At 36.5% G+C, this 26,840-nt stretch overlaps 1 protein-coding gene across 8 annotated transcripts in view; it reads left to right on the top strand.

Annotated features, from left to right (window-relative positions):
- Positions 1 to 26,780, top strand: part of SLC4A7 (solute carrier family 4 member 7) — a 97,618-nt gene extending 70,838 nt beyond the window's left edge. For all 8 annotated transcript variants that reach the window (XM_055806946.1, XM_055806944.1, XM_055806943.1 and 5 more), the window contains 14 exons: positions 1,503 to 1,677; positions 4,022 to 4,155; positions 4,711 to 4,956; positions 8,863 to 8,968; positions 10,867 to 11,028; positions 11,926 to 12,039; positions 12,505 to 12,666; positions 12,918 to 13,169; positions 15,344 to 15,412; positions 15,834 to 16,007; positions 16,357 to 16,488; positions 17,239 to 17,336; positions 19,116 to 19,223; positions 22,305 to 26,780. In XM_055806946.1, coding sequence (XP_055662921.1) covers positions 1,503 to 1,677; positions 4,022 to 4,155; positions 4,711 to 4,956; positions 8,863 to 8,968; positions 10,867 to 11,028; positions 11,926 to 12,039; positions 12,505 to 12,666; positions 12,918 to 13,169; positions 15,344 to 15,412; positions 15,834 to 16,007; positions 16,357 to 16,488; positions 17,239 to 17,336; positions 19,116 to 19,223; positions 22,305 to 22,386 — 2,014 coding nt within the window. In that variant the 3' untranslated portion in view covers positions 22,387 to 26,780. The remainder of the gene's footprint in view (positions 1 to 1,502; positions 1,678 to 4,021; positions 4,156 to 4,710; positions 4,957 to 8,862; positions 8,969 to 10,866; positions 11,029 to 11,925; positions 12,040 to 12,504; positions 12,667 to 12,917; positions 13,170 to 15,343; positions 15,413 to 15,833; positions 16,008 to 16,356; positions 16,489 to 17,238; positions 17,337 to 19,115; positions 19,224 to 22,304) is intronic.
- The last annotated feature ends 60 nt before the right edge of the window (positions 26,781 to 26,840 follow it).

The following is a 26,840-nucleotide window of genomic DNA, read 5'->3' as shown; positions in this document are numbered from 1 at the left end:
AATGTGTTAAATCTTCACAGTTTTTAATGATGACATTTGAACATAAAATACCATGGTATAAGTGTCAGAGCGCATCCTTTTTCCTTTTCAAGTGTTGGATTCTTGCCTATAAATGCCAATCTGCTTAAAGTATTTTCAAGCCTGTGGCAATGTTTCACAACACATTTGCGAAGGATTTCATATAAGATGCTGCCTAATTTAACTAACTGACTTTTAAGAATTGGGTTTTAATTTATAACTTTCAAGAGCATGCAATTAACGTAATTATAGCAGGAGTATACAATTTTCAGTATTGGGCTAGGTACTAAAAATTTATGTTAATGCAAATCTGTTTTATTAAACATGTATGACATGGAACAACAAGGAATATAAAGTGGCAAAAAATACTTCAGAATTGGTTAGGTTTTATTTTGGTTAGGTTTCTTTTAGATCTAAAATCAAATTGAAGGAATTCTTTTCAGTTGAGTTGCATTGTTGTTCTCTGTTAATTATGAAATACTTACCAAATAAAGACCCCAACACTGGAAATACCTGGTTAAGATTAAACCGTAATACCTCATGTGAGAGTAGAGATTAAATCAGCTGAAAGATTCTGGAAAAGATTTACAGTGTTGTTGTGCCCAAAATAATAAAGTTCCAAATGAAATGCATCTTTCTCATATCCTTGCAAGAAGGACTTTACAACATTCGTATTGATTTTTACCATTTTGGCTTTGGTTTGCTTACTTTTTGCCTTTTTTTCAGGCAGTATGTGGCGCAGAGAAGTTCATTTCTGCCCACAGAATTATCCCTAGATGAGACTATTGCTTTTCTTGGGAATGAATTTTTTTTAATAACTCAACATAATTTTTTTATTTGTAGGTGGAAATTATACCTAGTATTTTGGAGTCTTGAAATTTTTGGGAAACTGCCAAAAGCCTTTTAATTTCTTCCTAATAAATTATTCAATTTAACTGACATATATATTTGGTTTTGTACTTCCATTTGTAGAACATCTTTATACTCCAGATGAAAACAATGTTAAAAATGATAGACCTAAATTTATTTGTGGACCTAACTGTATGTATGTAGAGAATTAAAATAAAAAACCTAAACTACTTACTGGAATAGTGATACTGATATGTATCAATGCAGCAGTTTTGGTTGAGGTTTTAGCATATTTTTCCTGTTCCTTGTTTTGAATATTACAAGACAGATTTGACTTAAAACATAATTTAGGTGGAATTGTTTGCAAAGATATTTTTTCAGTATCTAGCCCATATACAAAAACACCTAGCCAGCTTTTAAAAATGTAGATAACCTGTTTGATTATATTTGGAATACTACTGAATTGGAATAAATAAGATTCTCATTTAGATTTTAAACTGTTATGCTTTAATCTGGATTATGAAATAGCTAATTTGTGCTGGCAATAGGCACTGGCAGTCATGTGTAGCCCATAGTTTTGAACTAGCTAGAATCCTTTAGTGTACAGTTTGACGAGTTTCATCTCACCTATTTAGGCTTTTTGGTGGTTTGATACTTGACATCAAAAGGAAAGCACCTTTTTTCTTGAGTGACTTCAAGGATGCATTAAGCCTGCAGTGCCTGGCCTCGATTCTTTTCCTATACTGTGCCTGTATGTCTCCTGTAATCACTTTTGGAGGGCTCCTGGGAGAAGCTACACAAGGCAGAATAGTGAGTACAAAGAATGGTAGTGGCCAGGCTTTTAGACCTTCAGAGGCAAGTCACTGTGTGCATTTGTCTCATTTATTTATACTTGTATTTGAAGAATTTACCCACAGCACTTGATTAGCCTGCCCCAAAGCAGATCTTCCCCAAAAGGTAATTGCTGTGGAAAATGTGGGGAACCCATGTGAACAGGAGAAGATGCACAGTGGAGGTAAAAAATGTTTATCCTGCCTTATTGGATGAATGGCTTCATGAATTGAGAAAAGGCTTGCATTACCTTCTTTTTGGCTACTTGAAAATGATGAATAGCAGTAAAGGTGCACCATCCCACTAGGCCTACTTTAGGCAAAGTCAGAGGCTCAAGGTGGATAGCCAAGAACGTGTACTGGCCTTGAGTAGTAGGCCTACAAGGATGATAATGCCTGCGGTGTATGGTAGTGGTCAGTTGCATATTGGGCCAGTAATGGATGGGATATGTATATGCTTTCACTAATGTATGTTGTTAACATTAAAACTGGTTAAGGTTTAGGAGCAGAAAATACTCTTCATTGTAAAAGACTTGAATATAAACCATATATGTACAAAATTTTGGTAGTGTTAAGTTGGGCAGGAGATAACACTAGCACCTTTCAAACCAAAACATCATTGCACTTTGGTTTTTGGAGCAAGGAAGGAATACTGTACATCAGCAATGTTAATAACTTGGTGTTTGTGTCAATTGGCTTGTAAGTAAACTAGTTTGAAGTGTATTTTCTGTTTTTAAATCTATAATGAAGAAACAAGGCTCTGTCCTGGGGGGGGGGGGAAGGATATATTTAGATATAGACATATCCTTTACAAATTCAAAGATTTTGGTAAAGCTTATGATGCTATAAATATCTTCTTGATACTTTGATCAAGTTTTTAAGCTTGTACTGTATTAAAATTTAGTTCACTACTTTATCTCTTTCAAGTAACGCTGTTGAGTCAGATTTTTGTTTATTGATATAGCACTTCAAGCTGATAATTTTTTTTCTGTATTTGCTGTCTTTTCTGTGTGCTGAAATGTAGGAATGGTTAGCAAAATGTTGGTATAATTTTTGAATGCACATCGTGTGTAATGAAAATATGCTCTTTTTAAAGCTTGATTCTTAAACACCTTCTTTCTTTTAGCTATCTGGAATTGTTTGCGGGTTTGTTCCTGCCTTCAGATACTTGGTGTGCATCATTGAATATAAAATTTAGTTACTGCACACACTTGTTCAAGCACAGTAGCTGACATTGTAAGGTACACAGTTTGTGTTTTGAAACCTTTCCTCACATTCCCAGAGGTCATCACCTCCGCAGTACTTCTGTCCCTGCCACCCTGATTGAGAGCCCCAAGGTTAATGCATTGACTAACCAAAAGCACTAATTCAAAGGTAATAGAACAAGGGACTGGGATTATATATATTTTTTTTTTTCCTGATGTAATGAACAAAGGACTCATGTTTTCATTTTTAATAGCCCCAGTTCAGCAAACCATTTTGTCCCATTTTAGATGCTTTCCTGAATTGGAGCTTTAAGTTTGCATAAATACTGTTTTCTTAGGCTCGCATAATTGCAAAATAACAAACATTTAAGGCTTCCTGGGGGAATTTTTTAATCTGTAATCCGTGACTTCTCATAGTTGTAAATGGGATAGTTAACTATTTTCATGTAACTTTAATATCATTTTAGTATTTAAAACGTCTTGCCCCTCTCTTCTGAGGTGCATTGCAACTTTTTTAAAGCAGAAAATATTACAGTAAAACATTTAATTCGAGAACTGGAAAAGAAATGCATTACCAGGTGGGACATTAGTTTACTGCTCATCTATTTTTGGTGTCATGTAATTTCCCCTGCACCTCCACCTGTCAGTTTTTTCTTTTGTAATACTTGGTTGACTGATGCAGGTTTGATACAGCACACCGTATCATGTTTTGGTACAGGTATGTTGCAAGATATATATATTTTTTTTTTTCTTTACAGAGACAGATAATTCTTTCTCTAAGCTACATGTTGAGTAACCTTTTTTTTTATATATATTTAATTTGTAGTAATTGTTGGTATGTTTTTCCTCCATAGCTAGCAGGACTACTAACTTGTTCTCATGGTCTTGGATGGCTTTATGTTTCTCAGGAGTGAAGTTATCAAAATTTTTTGTCCATGGTATTGTTATTGCAAAACTGTGTTAAGTTATTCTTGTTGCAAACATCTATATTAATTGCATTGTTTTTACATTGTCTTGTTTCTAAGTTAATGCATCTTAAAACTGTATTTATGTAGATGTGATGCTAAACGCTGACCTGAAAGGCAGCTTAGTTACAGCAGTTTCTTTTCCCCCAAACAGAGTGCAATAGAGTCTCTCTTTGGAGCCTCATTAACTGGGATTGCCTATTCTCTCTTTGCTGGGCAACCTCTTACTATTCTGGGGAGCACCGGACCAGTTCTAGTATTTGAAAAAATACTATTTAAATTTTGCAGGTAAGTGATGTTTGTATTAGCTTGATGCACTTTCTAACTTTCTAGCCTGTTAGAGTAGCTGTAATTGAATTGTGTGTTAAAAGTGTGTGTCTATGAAGATGTAAATATAGCGGCAAGAGACTGAGAGATGGGTGTGGTTTGGCAAAGCTGTGAGGCACTAGTGAGCCTTAACGAGAAAATCAGTAATAAAAAGTGGCTAGGACTTAAATAAAAGTTATGTTCTGACTGAAGATGTTGGCTTTGGTTCTGCAGTGGTAAACAGGGATTGATCTGCCCTCTAAGAGAAAAGCATCTAGGTAGTTCTTGAAAGGTCATCCCTGTGATGCTTCCCAAGCTAGGTAGTTACACCCTTAATCCTAGAGGCACCTTATAGTGTTGCTTTGCTTTGGTGGAAGATGAGACAGAAAAGTTTCTGCTTCCTTCAAAACTAACAACATCAAGGATGAGAGAAGTGGTGAATACCTATAGAGCTTGGCTTTGGTATCTGTTTTCAAATAGAATATAATACAGGTGACTTTTAGCTCAGTTAATACTTCTGTTTCTTTCTTCACACAGGGATTATGGTCTTTCCTACCTCTCCCTGCGAACTAGCATTGGTCTGTGGACTGCGTTTTTATGCATAGTGCTTGTAGCCACAGATGCCAGCAGTCTTGTGTGTTACATCACTCGATTTACTGAGGAAGCTTTTGCAGCGCTTATATGCATCATATTTATTTATGAGGCATTGGAAAAGCTTTTTCATTTGGGAGAAGTTTATGCCTTCAATATGCACAATGATTTGGATAAACTGACTTTATATTCGTAAGTACCAAGTTTCTATCTGTCAGTAAAATACACAGGGGAAATACAGTATAGAGACATACAGTCTACTAAGCTGTGGTGTGTGCCTGTCCTGGGGAGGGTAGCAGGAATGCTGGGGGTGGTACGGGCATGAGAAACCTCAGAAAAATTCTATTCAGGATGCTGTAGAATTGAATTTTCTGTTAGCTGTCGGTGGTTGGAAGGGATGAGGGGCTGTGACAATGCCTGCTTTAATTGGAGCTTTACTCGAGGTCAACCTGGAGATCAAAGGTCAGAACTGGAGTTTTGCCTTGCCACCTCTAGAAATCATGATAGTTTACTCCACCTGGGTGAGGATTATTTCCAGGTAGCTGAGACTTGGAGAGCTTCTGCAACTTTTACATGATGTAAATAGGGAGTTAACATCTTCAAACAGTGTTGCTTTCTACTGTTGTTATGGGGAATACCTGACTTCTTAAAAAAACCAAACTATTTTTGAGAGAGAAAAGTAATACAAAATACAATACAGCCATTCTGTTAATCACAGTAACTAGCAGTAAAACTGTCAGTACAAAACAGGTCTCTGCCCTGGCACCTGGGGCACCTCCTGTCCTCCTTCTGCACTGACCTGGGTGTCTGCAGAGTTGTTGCCCTCATGTATTCTCACTCCTCTCTCCTGGCTGCTGTCATGCAGTAACTTACTTCCCTTGTTAAATGTGTTATCCTAGAGGTGCTGCCGCTGTTGCTGATGGGCTCAGCCTTGGCCAGTGGTGGGTGCATCTTGGAGCTGAGTGGCATTTGCTCTGTTGAGTGTGGGAAAAGCTTCTGGCATCGTCTCACAGAAACCACCCCTGTAGCCCCCCAGCTACCAAAACCTTACCATGCAAACCCAGTACGCTAACTTTTAGTGTGCACCTGTACCACTTCTGCATTAAGAGTTCACTTATACAGTAAAATGAGCATTGAGTACTACTTATACCATGTCTTGATACTCATATTTTTTAGTTTATGGTGATACACTTAAATGCTGCTTTATCTTTTGCTGCTCAGTGTGAAATTTACAAGCTTATGGTATAGTTCCACTAAACATGATGAATTGGGTTACAGCTCACACCTGTCAGAAGGAGGAAGTCCTGCTGACTGTTACTGAAACTGCTCATTTTGCATAGTTTAAACCAATCAAAAGCAAAGCTGTTCTGTGATTCATCAACAACATGCAGTTAGCTGTCAATCAGCAATCCATATGTTCCGGATCAATGATACAGCAGATAAACTCAAGTGAGATACTTAAGGAATACTAGTAAGAACCTACACGTTTTTAAACTGTCTCCTGTTACTAATCCCCAGAAGTTCTTATTGCACCCCCACCAATATTTACCCTCCAGCCCCAGACACGTGGGTTAGTCACACACCATGCTTAAGGAGCATGGGTTTCTCTGCTAGTGGGTCCCTTCCTGCTGGAAATGTGTGTCCTCTAGCTTTATTTGTACCTGTGTGGTTCTCTGCTAGTGAGGCAGCCCCCTGGGAGGTCACATCTACCAGCAGTTCCTCCTTGTTGCGCCCTGCAGGCAGTTCTCAAAGGGCAGGCTGCCCACCTTCCGCTGGGCGGCTGCTCTGCCTGGCCAGGGCACGGATCACTGATCGCAGGGTGACTTCTGGCAGTGTCAAACCAAGTTTTGGCTGTTGTGTTTCCACTTCTAAGATCTCTCCTTGCTTTTACAAACATTCATGCTGCTTTGGTACTTCCTTTCAGGAGAATTCCCTTTTGGTTCTCTGTTTTTTCTTTCTTTTTTTCCTTTCCAAAAGCCTTTTTGTAGTTCCTGTGTTACTATTTAATCCAGCTGATGGTCGTAATTTTCCTGTTCAATGGGATTAGTTTTGGGCAAACACCTTCTTGGACAGCTGCTTGTATTCCAGTCACACATGACATTCACACTCACTTTCCTGCCTTACCAGCAGTTAAGACCAGGCCATGGTGCCAGGAGTGGGCCGTGGGAGTATGCTCACTTCCTAATTTCTCCCTTTCTTCTGGCTGCTCATCCTTCTGTTGCAGAGGCTCTGGGGCCTCACTGGCCTCCTGTGTGAGTGTGTTCAATTCAGTAGTCTGGCAGAAACTGTTCTGCAAATCTGTAGGTCTGCTGACTCTTGCCACCCGATTGTGTTTTGCTATGCTAGCAGAGGCAGGCCTCATACGAGAGTGGGGGAGAGGAACGTGTGGCTTTTCTTTCAGGACATGCCACAGAGTTCAACTTTGGTTTGTCCTTTTTTTTTTTTTTTCCTACCACAAAGCTGTAGGAGATCCAGCCTTTTACGCTTGCTTTTTTCCCCCTTCTGTACCCCCAATGGGGAAGAAGGGTGCAAAACAAGTATCTTCAGCAAAGTGAGCCAGAAGGCGGTCTCTAATACTCTTACATTTTCTGTTTTTTCTTTCTCTTCCTGGATTTCCACTTAGTTACTTGCTGGCGTTCCTTATCTTAATTGCATTTGTTGAGAAATTTGTCCATCAGTCTTTCTTCTGGCATGCTTGTTTGTGTTACTGCCTTGACAAACAACTAAACATGCTTTCTTTTCATCTTATACTTACTGTTGCAATTCCTTTCTCTTCTGATGGTTCTTGAGTTACTCAGTTTGGAACTACCTTGTAGGAATTGCTGCTTTCCAGTCTTCTCCTATTTCCTTTTGCTGTTACTTCATGGTTCAGTTACCAAAAGAAGGTGGACATACGTATAATTTTTTTAAGGTTCCTTAAACATTATGCTTTGCAAACATAGGTTCTTTTTGCCCACGCACGTTTAGTGCTTTTTCCTTCTTTACTGTCATACTATCAGAGTGCAAGTATGCCGTTCCATGGTTGTTTTTCAGTATTTTGATGAATCTCATAAAAAAAGGAGACTTTTCTTGCTTATTGTATGTTTCTCTTCTACATAAATGTTTACATGTTAAGCTTATGGTTTGGTGTACTTGAATAGCCTTATTTAAAATCATCACATTAAATCAATATTAAATGTTACTTTTTTTTACTGATCTGTACTTCTGTCAACCTGTCTGATAGAAAGGGTTCTGCAGTCCAAGTCTGCAAACCACTGCAGTAGGGAGGGACACTTTTACTTGTATTAAAAATGCATGCATGCAGTTGCTCTAAATCTGAGCAGTTTATGCATTTATATCTTCAGTTAGCCCACTAACTACATGCTCAAAAATGGTGTCCTACTTCAGTGTGACCAGTTTTGGCCATGGTGTGGTCAGAGGGCATGTCAAATGCAAGATAAATGGCTAACTACCAAATTTCAGAAAAGACTTAAACTTCTAGAGGCCATTGGCATGTCTGGTTTGAAAAGGAACTGCTGGAACAGTCATATATAACAATTTCTTAAAATGAAATGGTTTCAATCTCTCTGTTTTCTCTTATGTTGGTGTACAATAGGACTAATTGAAGTTTGACTCATTGTGGGATGCTATGCTGTATAGAAATCCGAAAACCTTAATTTGTACACAGTCATAGAAAACTTTGTTCCAAGTTAGTCAAATTATGTAGAAATCTTGAGGATAACACAATGTATGTTAGTATATTTTGTGTTATACACTGGGTTGCTGGAAAGTGGTGTCATACATTATCTATTTGAAAACTGGCAGATCATTCAAATAGTTAAGTCAATATCTGGCCTGCTTCTAACTGTTTAAAATACATAGTCTGTTTTTCTTGTTCAGTCTGTTAAACCTCCTGAGCAGCTGCCTCTTTCATTCTTCATTCCTACCCACCTCCCAATAATCCTAGTTCATGTCATTTAGGGGAGGAGCCGTGTTCTCTGCTGCTTTTGTAGAAGGTGGGGATAAACTCTGGTTTAAATTCTTCAGGTTTTTTGAAACTACTGAAATTTTGACACATATGGTTTAAAAGCATGTACATTATTTTTTTCTTCCCTTCAGATGTGTGTGTTCTGAACCTGAGAGACCCAGCAATGAAACTTTGAAGGTGTGGAGGAGTATGAATAAGTCTATGGAAAATATAGCATGGAGTAACCTTACAGTTTCTGTGAGTATCTAAAAGCTGTATATGTGCATGTGTATGTATGTATGAAAAATAAATGCCCACAGAGCACCAGTCTTGATATAATATTTCTCATCTAGTTTCTGTCTTGATTTGAACTGTATTCTGAACTCTTTTATTCTTCCCATAATGCTTTAAACAGTCATTGTAGTGGTTTGAATGAATGAGTCCGTGGCAGTGTAAATGCTAATATCATAAATGTTTACTTGAGGTAGCCACTTTCATCCTGGTAAGCAGCACAGCCTTCTTTCTGAAGTGCAGATGAATATGATGAGCTGGATAAACAGGAGATTGCTTCCTTCAGTCTCCTGGAAAGGGTGAACAAATAATTTTAAGATAACGTGAAGGTGGAATCTGCAGTTAAAATGTGGTAGCAAACGTGTTAATCTGTTTGTTAGACATTGGTATAAAACTATAACAGAATCAAATAAATTATCTAAATACCGATGGGAAGAAAAAAACTATTTGGAAAATTGAACATTAAAAGAAAAGGGGAAGAGCTATTTGAAGGAGTAGGCTTGAAAGCATTACCTTCTGAACTTGATATTTTATACCAATATCTAATTTTTTGGGTAGATGAAGAGGAGGAAAGTTACTATGTGGAAGTGATACTGAAGGTTTTTAGGAAGAAACATTTTTGCTTAACAGTTCCCTGGGTGGGAATCAGTTGCCTGAACACATCTGTCCATGGCCACTTTGCATACCCTGGCATCTGGTTTCCACCTACATCTTGAATGATTTGGATCTACTATAGATTTTGTGTTGCGTTTGCTAGCTGAGTGTGCCTACTTTGGCCATCTGAGGCAATCTAAAATGGCAGTAGTTACCTGTGTAGGGGTTCTCCTTGTGTCTGGGCCTTAGATGTTCACAATCAAAGTAGGTATTTTGCACAGCAAAAGTGCTATGGAAAACCTCAGTGCTTTACTTGAGTTTTAGCTGTAGTGTTTGCTATGTACCACCGATGGCTCCTGGTCTGCCGTAATCACTTAGGATGGCAGTTTCTCTTGAACTTAGTTTTTATATTTATTCTATATTTATTTTTTATTTTATATACCTTTTCATTCCCTTAAGCATCTTCAGTCTTCACAGAGAGACAGAACTGATCCAGGATGTGGTGGGGCTTATAATCAAAGTAGATTGTTAATGGGGTGAATTTTTGTCATAAGTTAAATTTTTCAATAAATTAACCTGTTTAAAGACTAGGTTGCGGCAATGCTGCTTCCAACTATTTGATTTATTGACTTCTTGTTTCCTTGTACTCCATGTGTCTACTTTAATTCTTCACTTTGCATTTCAGTGAGCCTTTTGGATAGGGATCATCTGACTTTGTTTTCTTTTTTTATTCAAATCCATTATTTGCGATGCTTTTTCTGCTTTACTAGAAACTATTTCTTTTCTTAACAGTTGGGTTAATCTCATTTTGTAAGAGTCTTTGTTTCTTATCTGTATCGAGGCAAAACAAAGTCAAGAATAAAGAGGTGGGAGAAACTGAGGAGATGCCTGTTTATGTTCATTAGCTTGAAAGTTGGTTTTGGATAGTCTGCATTTCCTGCGCTTAGTCCTCAGTCTTTATTTATACATTCAATCTTGTGATGCTTTGAGAAATAGAATAGAAATGAGGTGAATGTAAAGAAGTTTTTATTCTTGCGCATCTCCCAGCATTTTGTCATCCCAAAATCATCAGTGATGGCTACTGTGGCTCTTCTGGAACAGACAATGCGGATTTTTTTGCATTTCAAGATGAGGTGGTGATGAAGGAAGGAGAATCCCCTTTTTGGGATTGTGAAAGTTCTCAAATATGTTTTATGTTGTGGAGCTGCAGGTTAGGTTGAATGTACTCAATGAATAAAACGTAGAAATTTAAGGAGTTCTTCTCTTTGCAGGAATGTTTAGAATTTCATGGTGTGTTTCGTGGATCAGCTTGTGGCCGTCATGGACCATACATTCCAGATGTTCTCTTCTGGTCTGTCATATTATTCTTTACAACATTTTTCCTCTCCTCTTTCCTTAAGCAATTCAAGACCAAACGCTATTTCCCCACTAAGGTAATTCTGTTTAGACTATTTTTATCTTGTGATAAATACATTAGTATAACTTAACAGTTGAATTTTCTATTTTGCTTCAGAACTTTGTATTGAGGGATTTCTTTTAAGGCAGAAAAAGAAATGAAAATAGAAAATCAGCTAAAAATTCAAAAAATGAAGGCAGTAGAGGAAAAAAAGTGTTTGCAGAAATTTCAGTGCTTACTCTACCTTCCTGTAGTTACAAGATATTCCAAACATTAGAAGACCTAAGCAGTCTGTCTCCCCATATTAATAGTTATTGTCGGGTATCATTTGGAGAGATAATACTGCTACTGCTTTCCTCACCTAGCCATACAGAACAATTGATTGCTTTCCCCGGACTGCTGATGTATGAAGGGTTCTGAGAGGTTTCTCAGGGGATTACTATTTCTAATAGAGGCTAATATCCTTGGGCTGACTTATACAGCTTCTCCTAGCCAAAATACAAACCTCAGCTCATCCTACGGTGTGTTCCTAATGTTTGTTAAAGTCATCTGATAACCTGAATAGATTGCAAATTATCCTGCTCTTATCTATTAAAACATCAAATGTATGGGTATTGATTTCAGAACAGTTCACTGATATTTTTGAATTAAGCTACAAAAAGACTAGCTGTTATGGCCCAGCCTCCTAGTAGGGTTGAGGGGACAGGAAACTTACGAAGGAGTTATTTTAAGTAATTTGCTTCTTGCAGTAGATCACATTTAAATGAGATAATCAGATGAACCGTTGTACAGAATACTTACCTTCTGCAACTTCATGCTATGTGGGCAGGCAGCTTACATTTTCCCTTTTTATTTTAAAAACTATATAATGTTCTGTAGTGTAATACAATACAAATAGACGAAGCAAGAGTTAACACAAGTCTTTTCTTTGTAGGTTCGTTCTACCATCAGTGATTTTGCAGTATTTCTGACTATAGTAATCATGGTTGTGATTGACTACCTTGTAGGAGTACCTTCTCCTAAGCTTCATGTTCCAGAGAAATTTGAAGTAAGAAATAAAACCTTTAAAAAAAAGATAAAAAAGTAAAACTTAAACGACCCCAAAATGTTTTAAACGCTTGCAGTTTCATAGACAGTAGAACAGTGGAATTGTATAGAAACAGAAATTTATTTTTTTTACTTACAATGTAGTTGAAGTACTCTGTCTTCTGTTCTGTATGTATGTCTCGTCTGACAGAAGAGACTATGCATTATATTACAATATCACTGAAAAGGAAGCATTCTTTTGTGCAGATGTGCAAAAATGAAGGAATGGAATGGATTTGTTTTAATTTTTTCCATATAAATGTCATGTTCACATTTAAGAGCTAAATCCGGCTTTTGGTCAAAGCCATTAGAAAAAAATCTAAACACATATATAAGAGACTTGATCTATTTGTTGCAATTTGTAGCAATAAAATATGCTTTATATTTTAGTAATTTAATTTATATCGTTGATAATTTGTTTTTTCAGCCCACTCGAAAAGACCGAGGATGGTTCATAGATCCTCTTGGAAGTAATCCTTGGTGGACACTCTTGATAGCTGCTGTTCCTGCTTTACTCTGTACCATTCTCATTTTCATGGATCAGCAAATAACAGCGGTTATTATAAACAGGAAGGAACATAAGCTGAAGGTAAAAGTCATTTTCACAAAACTCAAGTTTTGTGAAAGTCAAGTTTTTAAACCAGATTCATTCTGCGAGTCTGTGAAATACTGCAACAGCTACTAAATAAATGTGTGTATTAACTAATAAAGAACAAATACAATTTTGTGGACACTTTCAAAGTATCTAACTTCTGTAGTTTTCTGTTATTTACCAGCTAAGTTATAAATATGGTATCATATAAAAATAAAGTTTATCAAATTGTTTGTTTAATTTTACAGAAAGGCTGTGGTTATCATCTTGATCTGCTCATGGTTGGTGTTATGTTGGGGATATGTTCTATCATGGGCTTACCGTGGTTTGTTGCTGCAACTGTCCTGTCTATAAGTCATGTTAACAGCCTGAAAGTTGAATCTGAATGCTCAGCACCAGGAGAGCAACCAAAGTTTTTGGGAATCCGGGAGCAGCGAGTGACAGGATTGATGATTTTTGTCCTGATGGGGCTGTCAGTGTTCATGACCTCTGTGTTAAAGGTGAAAGACAGTTTTTTCCAAAATATTTGTATTTTCTTTGTGCTTTGATTTTGATACTGTGATTTAGCATTTCATAATGTGAGGAAGTTTAATTCTGTTAAGTAAAATATGCCTGGACTCATTCTCAAATTCTTTAAGAGGTGTTAGTTGTATAGAAATGATGGGGGGAGATACAAGTAAATGAAATCTGAGCAAACTAGCCAATGTAGTGAGTAGTGAAGAAAACAACCTTTGTCCATGTTCCTTGATTTTTCTTGCCAGCTGTTTTTTAGTTTCTTGAGTCTGTGTTCCCTAACATAATTATGTATTTTTATGTGAGTCATAAATAGAGAGAGAAAAGGAGTGTGATAAATAAACACATCAAGTTGAGTGGAAGTATTATAATATAGCAGAATAAACAGAAAAAGTGATCATCAGAAATTACATTGTTCACTTTTCGTTATCTTCAGCTTTTTAAACTTGCTTCGATCTTTGAAGCATCAAGATTATCTTATGCATCATCACTGTGTAATAGAGATTTTGCGGGCCGTATTGTGGCCTCAGTTTACACTGTTTCTTAATTTATGTCCATAGTGCCCTTTCGAAGACTTCCAGAAAAAAAAACAATCATTCGGTTGGCTTTTTGCTCAGATTTGAGTAAAATTCATTCAACTCCTCCTTTGCTGTTTCAGATCCAGTAGTTAAAAGGAGAAATTAAAAAACTGTCTTTTTGTTGCAGAAATAGCAGACATTGCGTAAATTGCATAATTTTGAATACCTTTAAAGAACTTTGTAAAAGTCTGTGCAAAGACAGATCACAAGTAATTTCACAAAAAGGTGGCTTCTAATGGCTGTTTAAGTTTAGATAATGGGAAGAAACAAACCTATGAACACACAGCTGTAGTTTAGTAATTAGAGGTACGTATTATAAATTCTTAATAGTTGATCACTTGTAAATGTTAAAAAATGTAAAGGTCTGAAAAGAGTAAGGTAATGGCAGTTATTAAGAATGACTATTCAGATTTGACAATCCCTGGTTGAAAAGCTGCCAAGAGCTCAGCTGTATAATACAAATGATCAGGATCAAAAGCAGAAATACTGAAATTTATTGTTGCTAAAAAGCGAACGATAAAGGTGCCAATTGCTGAAGCTAGAGGTTTAGCCCATGTTTTAACGGCTGTTTCTTAGAAACTAATACTTTTTTTCTGAAACCAAGGGTAATGGGAATGGTGTTACTACTGTTTTGCTCTTTATGAAATGTTTTTCCTTTTCAATGTGAATGGCCCTTACTGTTCAAAAGAAAGAAGGAGAACAAAGCCTTGCATCTGTAGGTTGCTGTGGCTTTGTTTCATGTATGGTTTTATACTGAGTTAATGCAGTAAAAGTTAACATAAATGAAGTTATTAGCATGTCAAATTAGAGCTTACAGTGAAGACATTAGCTTTTATATACACACACACGCGCGCATGTATGTATCTGTCTATGCAGTAACAAATCCCTAAGGTGTAGTTTTAATCCACACTATTTAAGTTTCAGTAAAGGCTTTTGTTCAGGCTTGATGGTAGCTGGTTTTATTAAGATTTCAAATAGTATCTTGGCTGTCCTTTACTCAGAAGTGTCATGAATTCAGGAGCAAAGAAGACTTTGCTTGCTTTGTGTAGGCTGCAGAGGTTTCATGCAAATGCCACTGAAATCAGTGGACAGCTTCATTATCTTGGTAAGGTTTAAATTGATCTTATTACAGCAAAATTTAGCTCTGAAAAATCAGGATATTTTAATAGCTCAGTGTTTTATTTAATCTGCTCCAGAAATGCAAGATAGTGATCAAAAGCAAAACTTCGTTTGGCAATTTCATGAAGCTAATAGTCTCAATACAGTTCCTGTCAGATAGCAACATAAAGCAGCATACTTAGCATTAATAGTAATCATGGTTGCAACCTAGAAAATTGAATTAATAGGCGGTCAGAGGTGGAACTACTTTTTAAATCCTGATGATGGCCTTGTTAGCTCTAGATTTTTTTGCTGCTCAGTGATGTGTGTATTTTCTTTATAAATAAAAGAACCGCAGCTTTCACAGATTTCACTTCAGTAAAATATAATGCAAAGAAAACCTGGGTCCATGTCTTTTGCCAATATGGACTGCTGTTAGCCACGCCGATTCTACAACTAACTGTGGATGGTTTTTTCCTCTCCAGTTTATTCCAATGCCAGTTTTGTATGGTGTCTTTCTTTACATGGGAGTATCTTCATTAAAAGGCATTCAGGTAAAGTCTGATTTTAATGAGCAGTTCGCTTCTGTTTTACACTAAATGAAAAGGAAGTTATAACACTTTGAGAGCAACAATAACGTTAGCCCATATTGACTGAATAGTATTTACGATAATTTCCTGAGTGTCATGTTCAGACTGTGCTGTACCTTCACTTTTCACTTCGCATTTGTTCTTTCAGTAGTATAGCTGAGCAACGAATTACCTGAAATATTGTGAAATTTTGTAGTAGTAATGGGGGACTGGGGGGGCTGGGATGACCCAACAAAAGAAAATGCTCCCAACACTGCATGTTCAGTGTCCTTCATTAATACTTTATTTGGGTTTATATTGTTTCTGGAGTCCACTAAAAATGTTTGTTGCCTTCTGGAGGGAAAGAAAATAACTAACTGAAGGATGATTTTATTTTTCAATGCAGTTTTTTGACCGTATAAAATTGTTTGGAATGCCTGCCAAACATCAACCTGACCTGATTTATCTACGTTACGTGCCGCTCTGGAAGGTCCATATCTTTACAGTTGTTCAGCTCACTTGTCTAGTTCTGTTGTGGGTGATTAAAGCCTCTGCAGCTGCTGTTGTTTTCCCTATGATGGTAAGTGTTCTGCTTTACAAACTAATAATTGTCCAAGAGTATGTGCATCATCCAGAACCTCTTCAGAATGTATTTGCTGCCTTAAGAAAGAAGGGTGTGGGGAAGAAACAAAAGAACCCATAGTACATGTTCACTTTTGAAACACAAAAGGACTTTTCATTTCCTGAAAATAAGCAATTCAGTTGTGAATAGCTATTGAAAGTGGAAATTATTTAACTTCGTGGTAAGATAAAACTAGTACTACAAAAAAGGGCTTCAGTTAAAGATTCTGAATGTACTGAAAGCATGTGTGCATTTTTGTTCATTTAAGTAGCTTAATATAAATGATTCCATTTATGGTTCCCTTAAGGTTCTAGCGTTGGTGTTCATTCGCAAGCTCATGGATTTATGTTTCACCAAAAGAGAGCTTAGCTGGCTTGATGATCTTATGCCAGAAAGCAAAAAGAAGAAAGAAGATGACAAAAAGAAAAAAGAGAAAGCAGTAAGTGTGAAAACAATCAAACTAAGCATGTCATAAATTGCTAAAGAATACTCAATGATACTTAGAGAGACTATTATGGCAATTAAGATAAGGAAAAGTCACTGTTGCAGTGATGCTGTTAGGAACTATGATGACTCTTTGTGATTAAAATCAGCAAGCAAAGTGGAAAGAAGCAGGTTTTATCACAAAATGCTGTTTTCTTTGTCTTTCACCAGGTTAGGAGAGAAAAGGGAGAGGGAGAGAAAAGCAGTGAAGTGGGGATCTTCACCCTGCTTAAATTTATCACAAAACTGTTCATTGTATCAGGGACATTTTGCTTGTTTGTGTTTGCAGTGCTGTAATTAAAACATACTGCTAATTGCTGATAATATAGTAATACAGCTTAGAATCATAAGATCGTTTAGGTTGGGAAGACCTTTAAGATCGTCAAGTCCAACTGTTAACCCAGGACTGCCAAGTCCATCACTTTACCATGCTCATATAACTCCTCCATAAAAGCCTTACCTAACTGTACACCATCTGGCTGAATTCCTTGCAAAACTTGTCACACCCTCCTTCTCTACTCCCCTGTCCTCCCTACCTGGATAAAACGCTTCTAAAGAAAAAAGTTCTTAAACTATTATGTCCTGCATTCAACTCCAGTGCCTACAGGGAAATGCCCCTTCCCCCTGTGGAAATTGTCAGCATGAGATGCTTCTTTTATTTCTACTGCATGAATAGTCTTACAAACTTTTTACTTGGAATTTACAGGAAGCAGAGAGAATGCTTCAGACAGGGGACAGTGAAAGTGTACACCTTGCATATGGAGAAGCAAATTTGGATTTTCCTGTAAAAACCCTAAAATACAGGTATAATAAAGTGTTGGTCTCTGAGGAGTTCTTTTATCACATGCTGCAGTTTGCTTTGAGTTAAGCTGATAGCGTATGAGTTGAATTAAATTTTTTTTTTCTCCCAAGCTTGTAACTCGGCCATGATTAGAAAGTATGAAGGTATATCTTGCAGTGCTTTAGTAGCATTTTTGTGTTGCGTTGTTCTTTAAAACTGCATCTTAATTATAAATTTACATGACCATCTTGAACAGATCAGATGACTCAATTTCGACCAGCTGTACTCAAGGTGAAGAAGCTTCCTTGGTCAGTTTTCATGGAATACTTGTGTGTTACCATGCATGAAATGCTGAGTATTGAGCAACTAATAGCATCAGTTGAGCCCTGTGTTTACCAGCCGCTTGGATTTTTCAGAAAAAGTCTTAAGTGTGCAGTTCTTTGGTTTAAGTGAGGGCTAAAATCTATAATTTCTGTGATAAAAAATTTTTTTTTATGGGCAGCCATTTTTACTTTAAAACGTCATTTTCTGAAAGTAGATGTGAGGACAGAATAACCAGTTCCCTTCCGCAAAAGGAAGTGCTGGAATTTCATTGATGGAAAGGCGTTTTTTCTCAGTATGCATCTTCCTTACTGGGGATGCATTCAGTTTAGTTGTCAGGTATTGTACAACTATTCAACACACCAATAAAAATGTTACAGATAAATAGCTTGCTAGCTTTTTTTTTGCCCCTCTAATACTAAGAGTTCCTAGGTCAAAAATTTGCTTTGCTATGGATCTAGAGTAGTACTTGGTTTACCCTGATCAGAGTTGGGAACAGGCAGATTTTGGATTAGACATATATTCCTGCTAACTGCTCGCCTGCTCCAAGAGCAGGCTTAATCAGGCTTTAGCAATTTAAATGAAAGTGCAAAATGCTAAAGCTTTTTTAAAAAACACATTTGAATTAATATTTGCTTTCACAGTAGAGTTATGATTTCATTGTGTGTGTGTGTGGTTTTTATTTCACTGTCTTGCATCTTGTGGAGATTGCTGAGGAAAAACGGCTTTGAAAGAGTCTATGAAATGTGAAGAACTCTTACAGATAACCTGCAGTACATTATGAAGCTTAAGTATGGAACAGAACAGAAAGTGTGTCTGCAGACAACACCTAAATCTGCTATACGTATAAACATGGGGAGAGCAAAGGGGAAATAGCTTTTAAAAGCTTATAATCTGTGAGGGTGACTGTCTCTTTTGCAGGTCTTGGGGAGGTGGTGGCAAAAAAAAAAAAAGTCTTGAAAAACGTCTAGTAAGACTCTGCAGGAAAAAAAAATAACTTGAAATCTGTCTAGATAATTGGGACTTCTAGGTTTTTACTAGGTTTAAATATCAACTGATTTACCAGTTTCAGAATTTTATTAATATCTGCTCTTTTGCCCATGAGTATTTCCTGGAAGCAACTTAAAATAATTCTGATTAATGAAAGCCTTAGCAGGACAGTGTGATTAAGTTCATTATTTCTGAGCATGCAAAATAATTTTATGAGATTACAGGTAATTAGAAATGGCATAGCTCTCAAATATTCTCTATGTCTTGGTGGTATCTGTGTGAAAAACTGGTTTATGATGCTATGTGATTAAGGCAGCGCTAGTGACTTAAATTTTCAACTTTTTGTTGAATTACATTTGTAAGAGATGAACTGAACTTGTGGCTGCGTAAATATTGAAAGAAGGCACAACTGATGTAAATGATGAGTGACAGTAAGTATAATGCTGTTGCAAGCTGTTGAATACTAACCAGAAAGTATGTTTGTTCTTTAGCATTGATCCCTCAATTGTAAACATATCAGACGAAATGGCCAAAACTGCACAGTGGAAGGCTCTTGCCATGAGTACTGAGAATGCCAAAGTAACCAGAGCTAACCTGAGGTAGTTATAATAATTACTCACGTGTTTTCTAACTATGGTTTTGTGTTTAGCAGCTAATACTGTACTTTTATTTCTTGAAATGTATATTGAAAAAATGAGCATACGTGGTTTGTAAATCTGCTTTGACTTTTCACTTCTAAGGAACTTGAATTTGAACTTAATTTTTGCTTTTTACTCTGAAGTTAAACAATTTCTATAATGAATTCCAATTATTTTATTAAATGTATTATTACAATTTTAAAGTTACTCTTTATTTGCTTATTTGCATTATTAGCAATATGTGCTAATATATTAGCTATTATATGCTATTCTGATGGGCTTAGGGTTTCTAAAAAGTTTTACTAGAGTGTATATGAGCATGGGAATTGTTTGATCCTGAACATAACAAATGCCAGTGGGAATAAGAGGCGAGTCCAACACTTTCATTGTTGCTTTATGCTCCCTTAGGACCTGCACCCTCTTTTTGTGGGTGGGTGGGTTGGTTGGTTTGTTTATCCCTGGCTCATTTTTAATCTTTAAAAATTAAACCTGACTCAAATGCTACCTTTACTGGATATGAAATATACTTGAAGTGAAGTACGAGACAGATTAGGAGTCCTCAGTGCTGTGAGCTTTTCCTGTAAGCTGACACGTATCTTCTCTGATGGCTGGGAGCCTCATGCTCAGTGAGCTTCCCATCAACCAAGGAACTCTGTGGAGGGAGTCATTCTGCTGTTCTGTCCTAGTTTCTTCCCTGTCTGTCATCTGTGAAGGGGAACAAACCAAATTTGGAATATTTACATGGAGTATCCCCAACTTCCTGAAAGGCTTGTAATTTATAGGAACTGGTACCTGTGGACTGTTCCATCACAATTGCTTAGTAGTTTTTTTGTAGGAGAGAGGGGAGACCGAGTGTGGTTGATTCGGGAAAACTGAGTTTATGCAATCCTGCTGCCTGCCCATGCATCTTCACTTGGTTGATCCCTTTCAGCCAAATCTGTCAAAGACAGGTTCTGGAGATACGAAATTGCCAGGTTTTGTATAAAATACATCTTGGTGGAAGAGTTGGCAGTGAAGGGAGTGTTCATATGTAATTGTGCAAGCTGCTGAGTACTGTTGAGCTTGCATCATGGAAACAGCAGTAGTTACTGGCCACGGAGCACTTGTGTACCATCTGTTTAGTCAGCATGTGCATTGCTCCAAGCTAGGCATGGGCTTTGTTTCACCCAGACAGTAGGTCAGCCAAGGGTGATGAAGGAGACAAGAGGAGAACATGAAGGTATTGTAATAGGAAAGGCTGAAGAGACTCATTAGTGCACTCATAGGCACAGTTTTCAGTGAATTTTCAGCCTGTATTGTTACAAGAGTTTAAAATGTTCAAATACATGTTTTAGATGTACTCAAGTTTTTAAAAATGTTTAGTATACAGTAGATTCTCAGGGAGATAGATAATAGAGGCATTAGATAACAGAATATGTGTGTTAGTATACCCTCGTATTTTAATCGTGCTCTTTCATGCTAAGTTCTCAAAAACCTGTTACAGAATTCGTGGATGTTTCTACTATACTATCTGATAGTCATTGGGTGTGTAAGGCTTGAAAAGGTACAGAGCTCTGTTTCTTTTTCCAGAAGAATTAAAATCACTAGATCTGGTTTTTGGGTAGCTAGTACAACTCCCATCTTGCACTTTCCTGTTTCCTGGGTAGGTTTAGTTAGTATAGAATTATATGCAGCACTAGCAAATGATGCTTCTGATCTGTTTGCAGTGTTTTTTGATCTACTTAGATGGAATACTGGGTACTACCTGTCTTCTGTATTTTGCTATAAGACATTTCCCTTTGATTCCATAACCTGCCCTGCTTGAGATTGGTATGGTAAAAATTGCGTCTTGGAAGGGAACTTGCTAAAACTGCAAATTGAAAATAAAAAACACTGGTGTCAGAAACTAGCTCTTTCAAGAGGCAATCTGATACTGCATGCATCTGGAAATTGTTAGAAGGCAGGACTTCCTTGAGCCTGAGCTCAATTAGTAGCTGTTTTGAGGTATGTGTTACCCTTTCTTGTATAGTAGGTGCTGGAGACATCTAGAGATGTCGCCACTACTCAGTCAAAAGTGATTCTCAGTAAATTTTTCATGTCAGTTCTGTTAAGTTTTTCTGTGTAACAGTCTTCATCTGATAGTAGGTTTCAAATAGGGTGCAGACTGAAGCAAGTAATGTCTTCTGGAATTCCAGACAACATGGTTGTGTGGGTTGGCATTATTTCCTAAAATTCTTGCCTTTTTTAAAAAAATTACTTTTTAGATTTTTTTTTAATCCTTTCTGAACTGATCCAGACTGCTTTTTCTTTGTTCCTCCTCCATCTATCATATTTTACAGACTCTGTGGAGTCCAGACAGACTTTCATTTTTCTAAGGAATTCCAGATATTTTCATGAATTTCTAATACGTTTTTTTTTTTTCCTTTAAAGAGCAACTTCCACAGATGTGTTCTCTCTTCTAAAATTCATGCCTAGGGAATCCTCCCTCTTACACGTACAAGTGCCCTGTAATCTTGGGACATTCCTTTCTGTCCTTGGATAAGCCACTGTTCAGTGTTTGTCCCTGAGAGTGTCAGCTGTTCAGGTGCAGCCAGCCCATTCATTGTCTTTAGGTTGAATGGACACTTACACACAGATATCTGATTGTCCTCTACTGTTGTTACAGGTGTGGTTCCCGTTATGAAAAGACTGAAATATTTTCGCAGTCTTGTATTGTGAACAAAATTGTTTCCCTGCCCAATAGTTAAGCAGTATTAGTAATATTGTTTATTATGTAATTTTGAGTATTTTTAACGAGACATTTTGTGGTTTTTGGTTTTGTTATGTTTTCTTTTTTCTTCCAAATGATGTTTTGCAGAACAATTTAAAATCAATAGAATCAATAAAAGCAGTGGGACTGGAAGGTGGTGTTTATAGATGAGGTATTGGTGTTTTCTCCCTTAAGCATGAACCATTCCTGTGAATACTGTTTATTAGTATTACGTACTGTGAAGTATGAAATCTTTTAGTTAACCTTTACTAAAGTGAATCAAACCTTATATGTTCCTCTTTGCTTTCAAACAGCCCTGAAAAACCAGAAAGTGTGAAAATAAATGTGGAAGAGTCACCTGTTGTGAAATACGTGGATGCTGAAACATCTTTATAGAACTGAACCAAGGGCAGTTATGTTTATTTGTGTGTGTATATATATATCACTGTAGGATATTATACCATGGAAGTGTGATTTCCAGTTTAAGGAGCGACATGTATTTAATTCTGCCGTTGTTTAGGGCACTGTAGATATGCTTGCATAATGAGAGATTTTCCTACAGATAAGATGAGTGGTAATCACACTTCAGCTATTTATTTTATTCTAAAATTTATTTTCATTTTTAAATAGGAAGTTTGCAATGAATACATATTTTCAATAATCAATATGTGCATAAAAGTTCAATCAGCTTTTGCTGATGATTACTGGTCCACATTGCTTAAAATTTTACAATACCTCTGTTTATAATGTGCGCTACAGAAGTTTGTTTTCCATGCAGGCAATTACTGCTTGTTTTTGCAGGGTATACTTTTTTGTGATTTCATAGAACAAATATCGATGTGCTGTTGACAAGAACTACTGTGTTTTATGTCTCCACTACATGCTAGTGTTTCCTGGATTCTGTCTCTCCTATTTTAAAGAAGTGGCCTAGAGCCATAAGTCAGGTGGTGAGTTCATCCTTAAAATACATACGAATACCTGGTTCTGCTACCTTTTTATATTTTTTTTTTTTTTCCCCAAATTCACTCTTGATTTTTCATTATTGTTCAGTAGCAATATGAGTGCAGTAGTTGTAGTTATAGTCCCAAATCAGTATTTGCCATTCTGGACACTTTCATGTTTACACAATATGCATTGGATTTACAGACAGCCGGTCTCTAGGAAGTGAAACACACTTGCCACACTAGTACTCTGGAATTCTTTCTGTTCCTGTTTTTTACTTACACTTTTCTATTGACTTGCAGAGTCTGATTTACTCAGCTCTAAGACTGAAACTTCAGAGTATTTCATGCCCTCATCAACTGTATTCCTTGCTTAATTATTTTTTAGATGTACTGCGTATTTGATTAAATTAGCTGTAGTTTATTTCTGTAATAGGTTTATGATCAGTATTATTTTATGGATTACAAATTGCTTGTGGTATTTGTGTGTACAGTTCTGATCCTCTCCATTGTAAAGGGCATATATGATAGCACACCAACTTATTTTTAAACATTTTATTTATTTTGATTAGCATAAATTTTTATCATTTAAGATGATTAAAAAAGTAAATATTCATTTATTAAAGTAAAGTCAGTGCATTTATTGTAGTTACATTTTCAACTTCTCGTGTTTAGCATTATAATATTTGAAATAATGAGAATTTTATCTATAAATTAAAATCTTGATCACTTGATCACTTACCAGCGCAATTTCCATTATTAATGTCTTTTTGCCTTATGCCTTGGTTTTTGGCTTTAATTTCTGAAATGGTCTCTTTACGTTCTGAATTGCCACTAGCCCTTTCTGGATATACTAAAATGGCTTTAATTAGAATCTTCTCATTTAAAATTAGAAGATGCTCTTTGCCTAATTCTGCTTTTAGCAGAGTTGGGACTGCAAAAGGAGCTGATTCTGGAGGAGGGCAGAGTTCATCTGAAAATACCCCTTAAGGTGGAATTTTGGTGCTCTTCAGCCAAGTGTCACTTGGTGAGAAGGTAATTGTGTATTACAAAAACAAAGCAATCAGTGGTAATAAATTAGAAACATTTTAAAATAGCATTCAAATTACCTAGACTGTTACTGTTCCCTTTAAATGTAATGTAATTAAATAACGTGGCTTTTGGTTTTTTCTGCCCCTTTCTCATTTGGCTGAATTCTGAAAAGTCAATTTAAAGAAAGTAAAGCATAGTGTATAGCAATACAAATAATGGTATCCAAGCTGTCATAAAAAGGCTCGGGTCAGTGGCACAGTTGGTGAGGTCTGCATTGTCAGTGTGACCAGTACTGTGTAGTGACCTGCGGAGATGTTCCTTTATTCTTGGGTAATAGTGTAGCTTGTGCCTTAGCTTGAGAACGTGCTCTTTCAGAAAATACCTGTGTTTTCCCTCCAGTCAAACTGAGATAAAATGAAATGATAGCAGATGTTTTCCCAAAGCTTTCTGCATTACTTAAAGGAAAAAAAAAAAAAAAAAACCCCAAAAAAAAACCACGAGTAAGTATGCATCTGCAGGTCAGTTGTTGACTACTAAATAGCTCTTGCTGAATCAGAGGGAAGATATTTTGGGCAGTTTACATAGTGTTATCCGCAACACACTACTTCTGTACTAGTCTTCCCAGTAGTATTTTATGCTTATGTTCACAGTCCTGCCACAGTTTCCAAAACCCCCCCAAATTACTTTATGCCTCTTAGATTTTAAACCCTTTAATGCTTGAAATCAGGGTTCCCTAGTGCTGCACACCTTGTATCTGGCTTCTGCTTTGGAAGGGTTACCTTCTGGTTGATACTACAGGAAGTGGATATTTTTTCTAGTAAAGCTGAAAGGAAACAAAACCGAAGCCCCACAAATCTAATCACAGTATTTATTCAATTGTAATTGTGTAGGTATTCTAATTGATGCCATAAATACCATGACTTGCAAAGCAGTTTACAGTGACCTTTAGTTCCAGTGTTCGTGGTCAGTAGCATGTTAGGCTTGCACTTTTTCCCCATATGAATAGGTGAAGGTCTGGTATTAAGTACATAAAAGCCCATTGATAATCTATAGTTAAGTGATCTGCTGCTCATTTTACACCTTCTCTGCTTTAAAAATCACACAGAGTATTAAAGTAAAACGGCTAAGGATGTAGTTTACTGTATGTAGATACACGATTTGCCTTAATGGATGCAAAAGAGCAGTGATAATTGCTGTGCACTCATTTTTTTTTTCGTAGGGCTTAAACCCTGTAAAAACTACGCCAATGTATTTCCATTCCAACAGTTAGAGGAAAATAAACGGCCCTGCACTTTTTAGATGCCTTAGTTTCCCGGAATGGAGCTTAGTGCTACTGTGTATCTGGCTGCAGAGCCACCTCAGGAAGTCCCCTCATTTATTTTTTTTCTCCTTTGTTTTTTTTTATTCTTCTTCCCTGCCCCCCTTTTTTTTCTTTTTCTAATTTATTTATAAATATGAATGTTTACATAAAGTGTAGGTCTTAATTTTGACCACTCCATTTAAATTATCATCTAAAATATTTCACTTAATGCAGTTTCGTGTTTAAATTATATTCTACAAAACTCATTCTTAGTATTTTCATATGTATTGCAATGACACACTTTTAATTCTGTTTACACATGCCCAAGTAATAAATCCTTCCTAGATTAATCTTGCAGCTATAATGTAATATCTCATGTGATTGTTCAGTGAAATGTTCCAAATTGCCAAGTTTGTCATCATAAAACCTGTTGGGGTAGAATTCGGTGCCCTGGTAGGGGATTTTCAACCAAATGTCTTGGCCATTTATTTTCTACATTTAATGAAAGTTCTCACGTAAGTTACCATTTGCTTCACCTACATCTCTGTCTTTACATGATAGCTTCCCTAATTTGTGCCCTTTGCAAAGGCAGGTTCGACAGGCTGTAAAATTTATTTGTAACATGGGTGGGATGTTGCAGCACCTGCGCGGGTTTAAAGGGTTGTCTTGTTACATACGTTCTGTAAATCATAAAAGAAACGGTTCATGATTTTCAGTTCACAAATGTAGTCTGTTAGATGAGCACCGCAATGATCTTGGTTTTCTTGTTGCTTTATATAATTAGTAATGTTTTAATTACTCATCTAGGTCAAATTAATTATTGAGTACAGTACAAATGTGTGAAGTACTTTGTTTGTACCAACAGTAATTTATTTTATGGCAGATTTTAAGACTAGAGGTGCACAGCTTTGAGTCAGCATAAAAGTAGTGCTATGAATAAAGCAAATTGCTTAGTAATTTTAAGTCTTTTATTTTGTAACGTTTTTATTGAAAACTTACAAGACTTCGTAGTTGGCATTGAAGTTAATCTGAAGACACTTTCATATTGAATGTAGTATCTGTTAACATTTATTTGGAAAAATTAATTTGAAAGTCAGTACTTTTCTAAACGATTTTATTGGCAAGACACATAATTTATAATCATTTTCTTTCTATTGTTGCTGATACTCCTGTGCAAAGGTGTCTTCCAGGGTTCAGTGTCTGTAGCTGAACTGCAGTTTTGATTTTAATACTGATTATTTGAAATGTGATTACATGCTCTACGGTTCGAATTTTTTATGACTGCTTTTCTAATTACAATGATGTTTTTCTTACTTTATAACAAAATCCAAAGCCAGTGAAACATTATTCCAAATGTAGAATCAATATTCAGTTTATACAGAAAACACACAACCCTCAGACTTGTCTATAACGTGAAAGATCCAGCCTTTGTTGTTTTAATTACTGCTAGAATAAAATTATCTTTTGTAACGTTTCAGAAAGTTGGTAAAAGCAATAAAAAAATCTACTGAACTATGCTAAGGCTTTTTCTGGTTTTATGCCGCGGTGGGGGCGGGCTCGGCGCCGGCGTCCCCGTG

This window comes from Falco peregrinus, chromosome 5, assembly GCF_023634155.1.
Source record: "Falco peregrinus isolate bFalPer1 chromosome 5, bFalPer1.pri, whole genome shotgun sequence".
NCBI classification, from domain to species: domain Eukaryota; kingdom Metazoa; phylum Chordata; class Aves; order Falconiformes; family Falconidae; genus Falco; species Falco peregrinus.
This window is presented reverse-complemented; position numbering and strand designations above follow the sequence as displayed.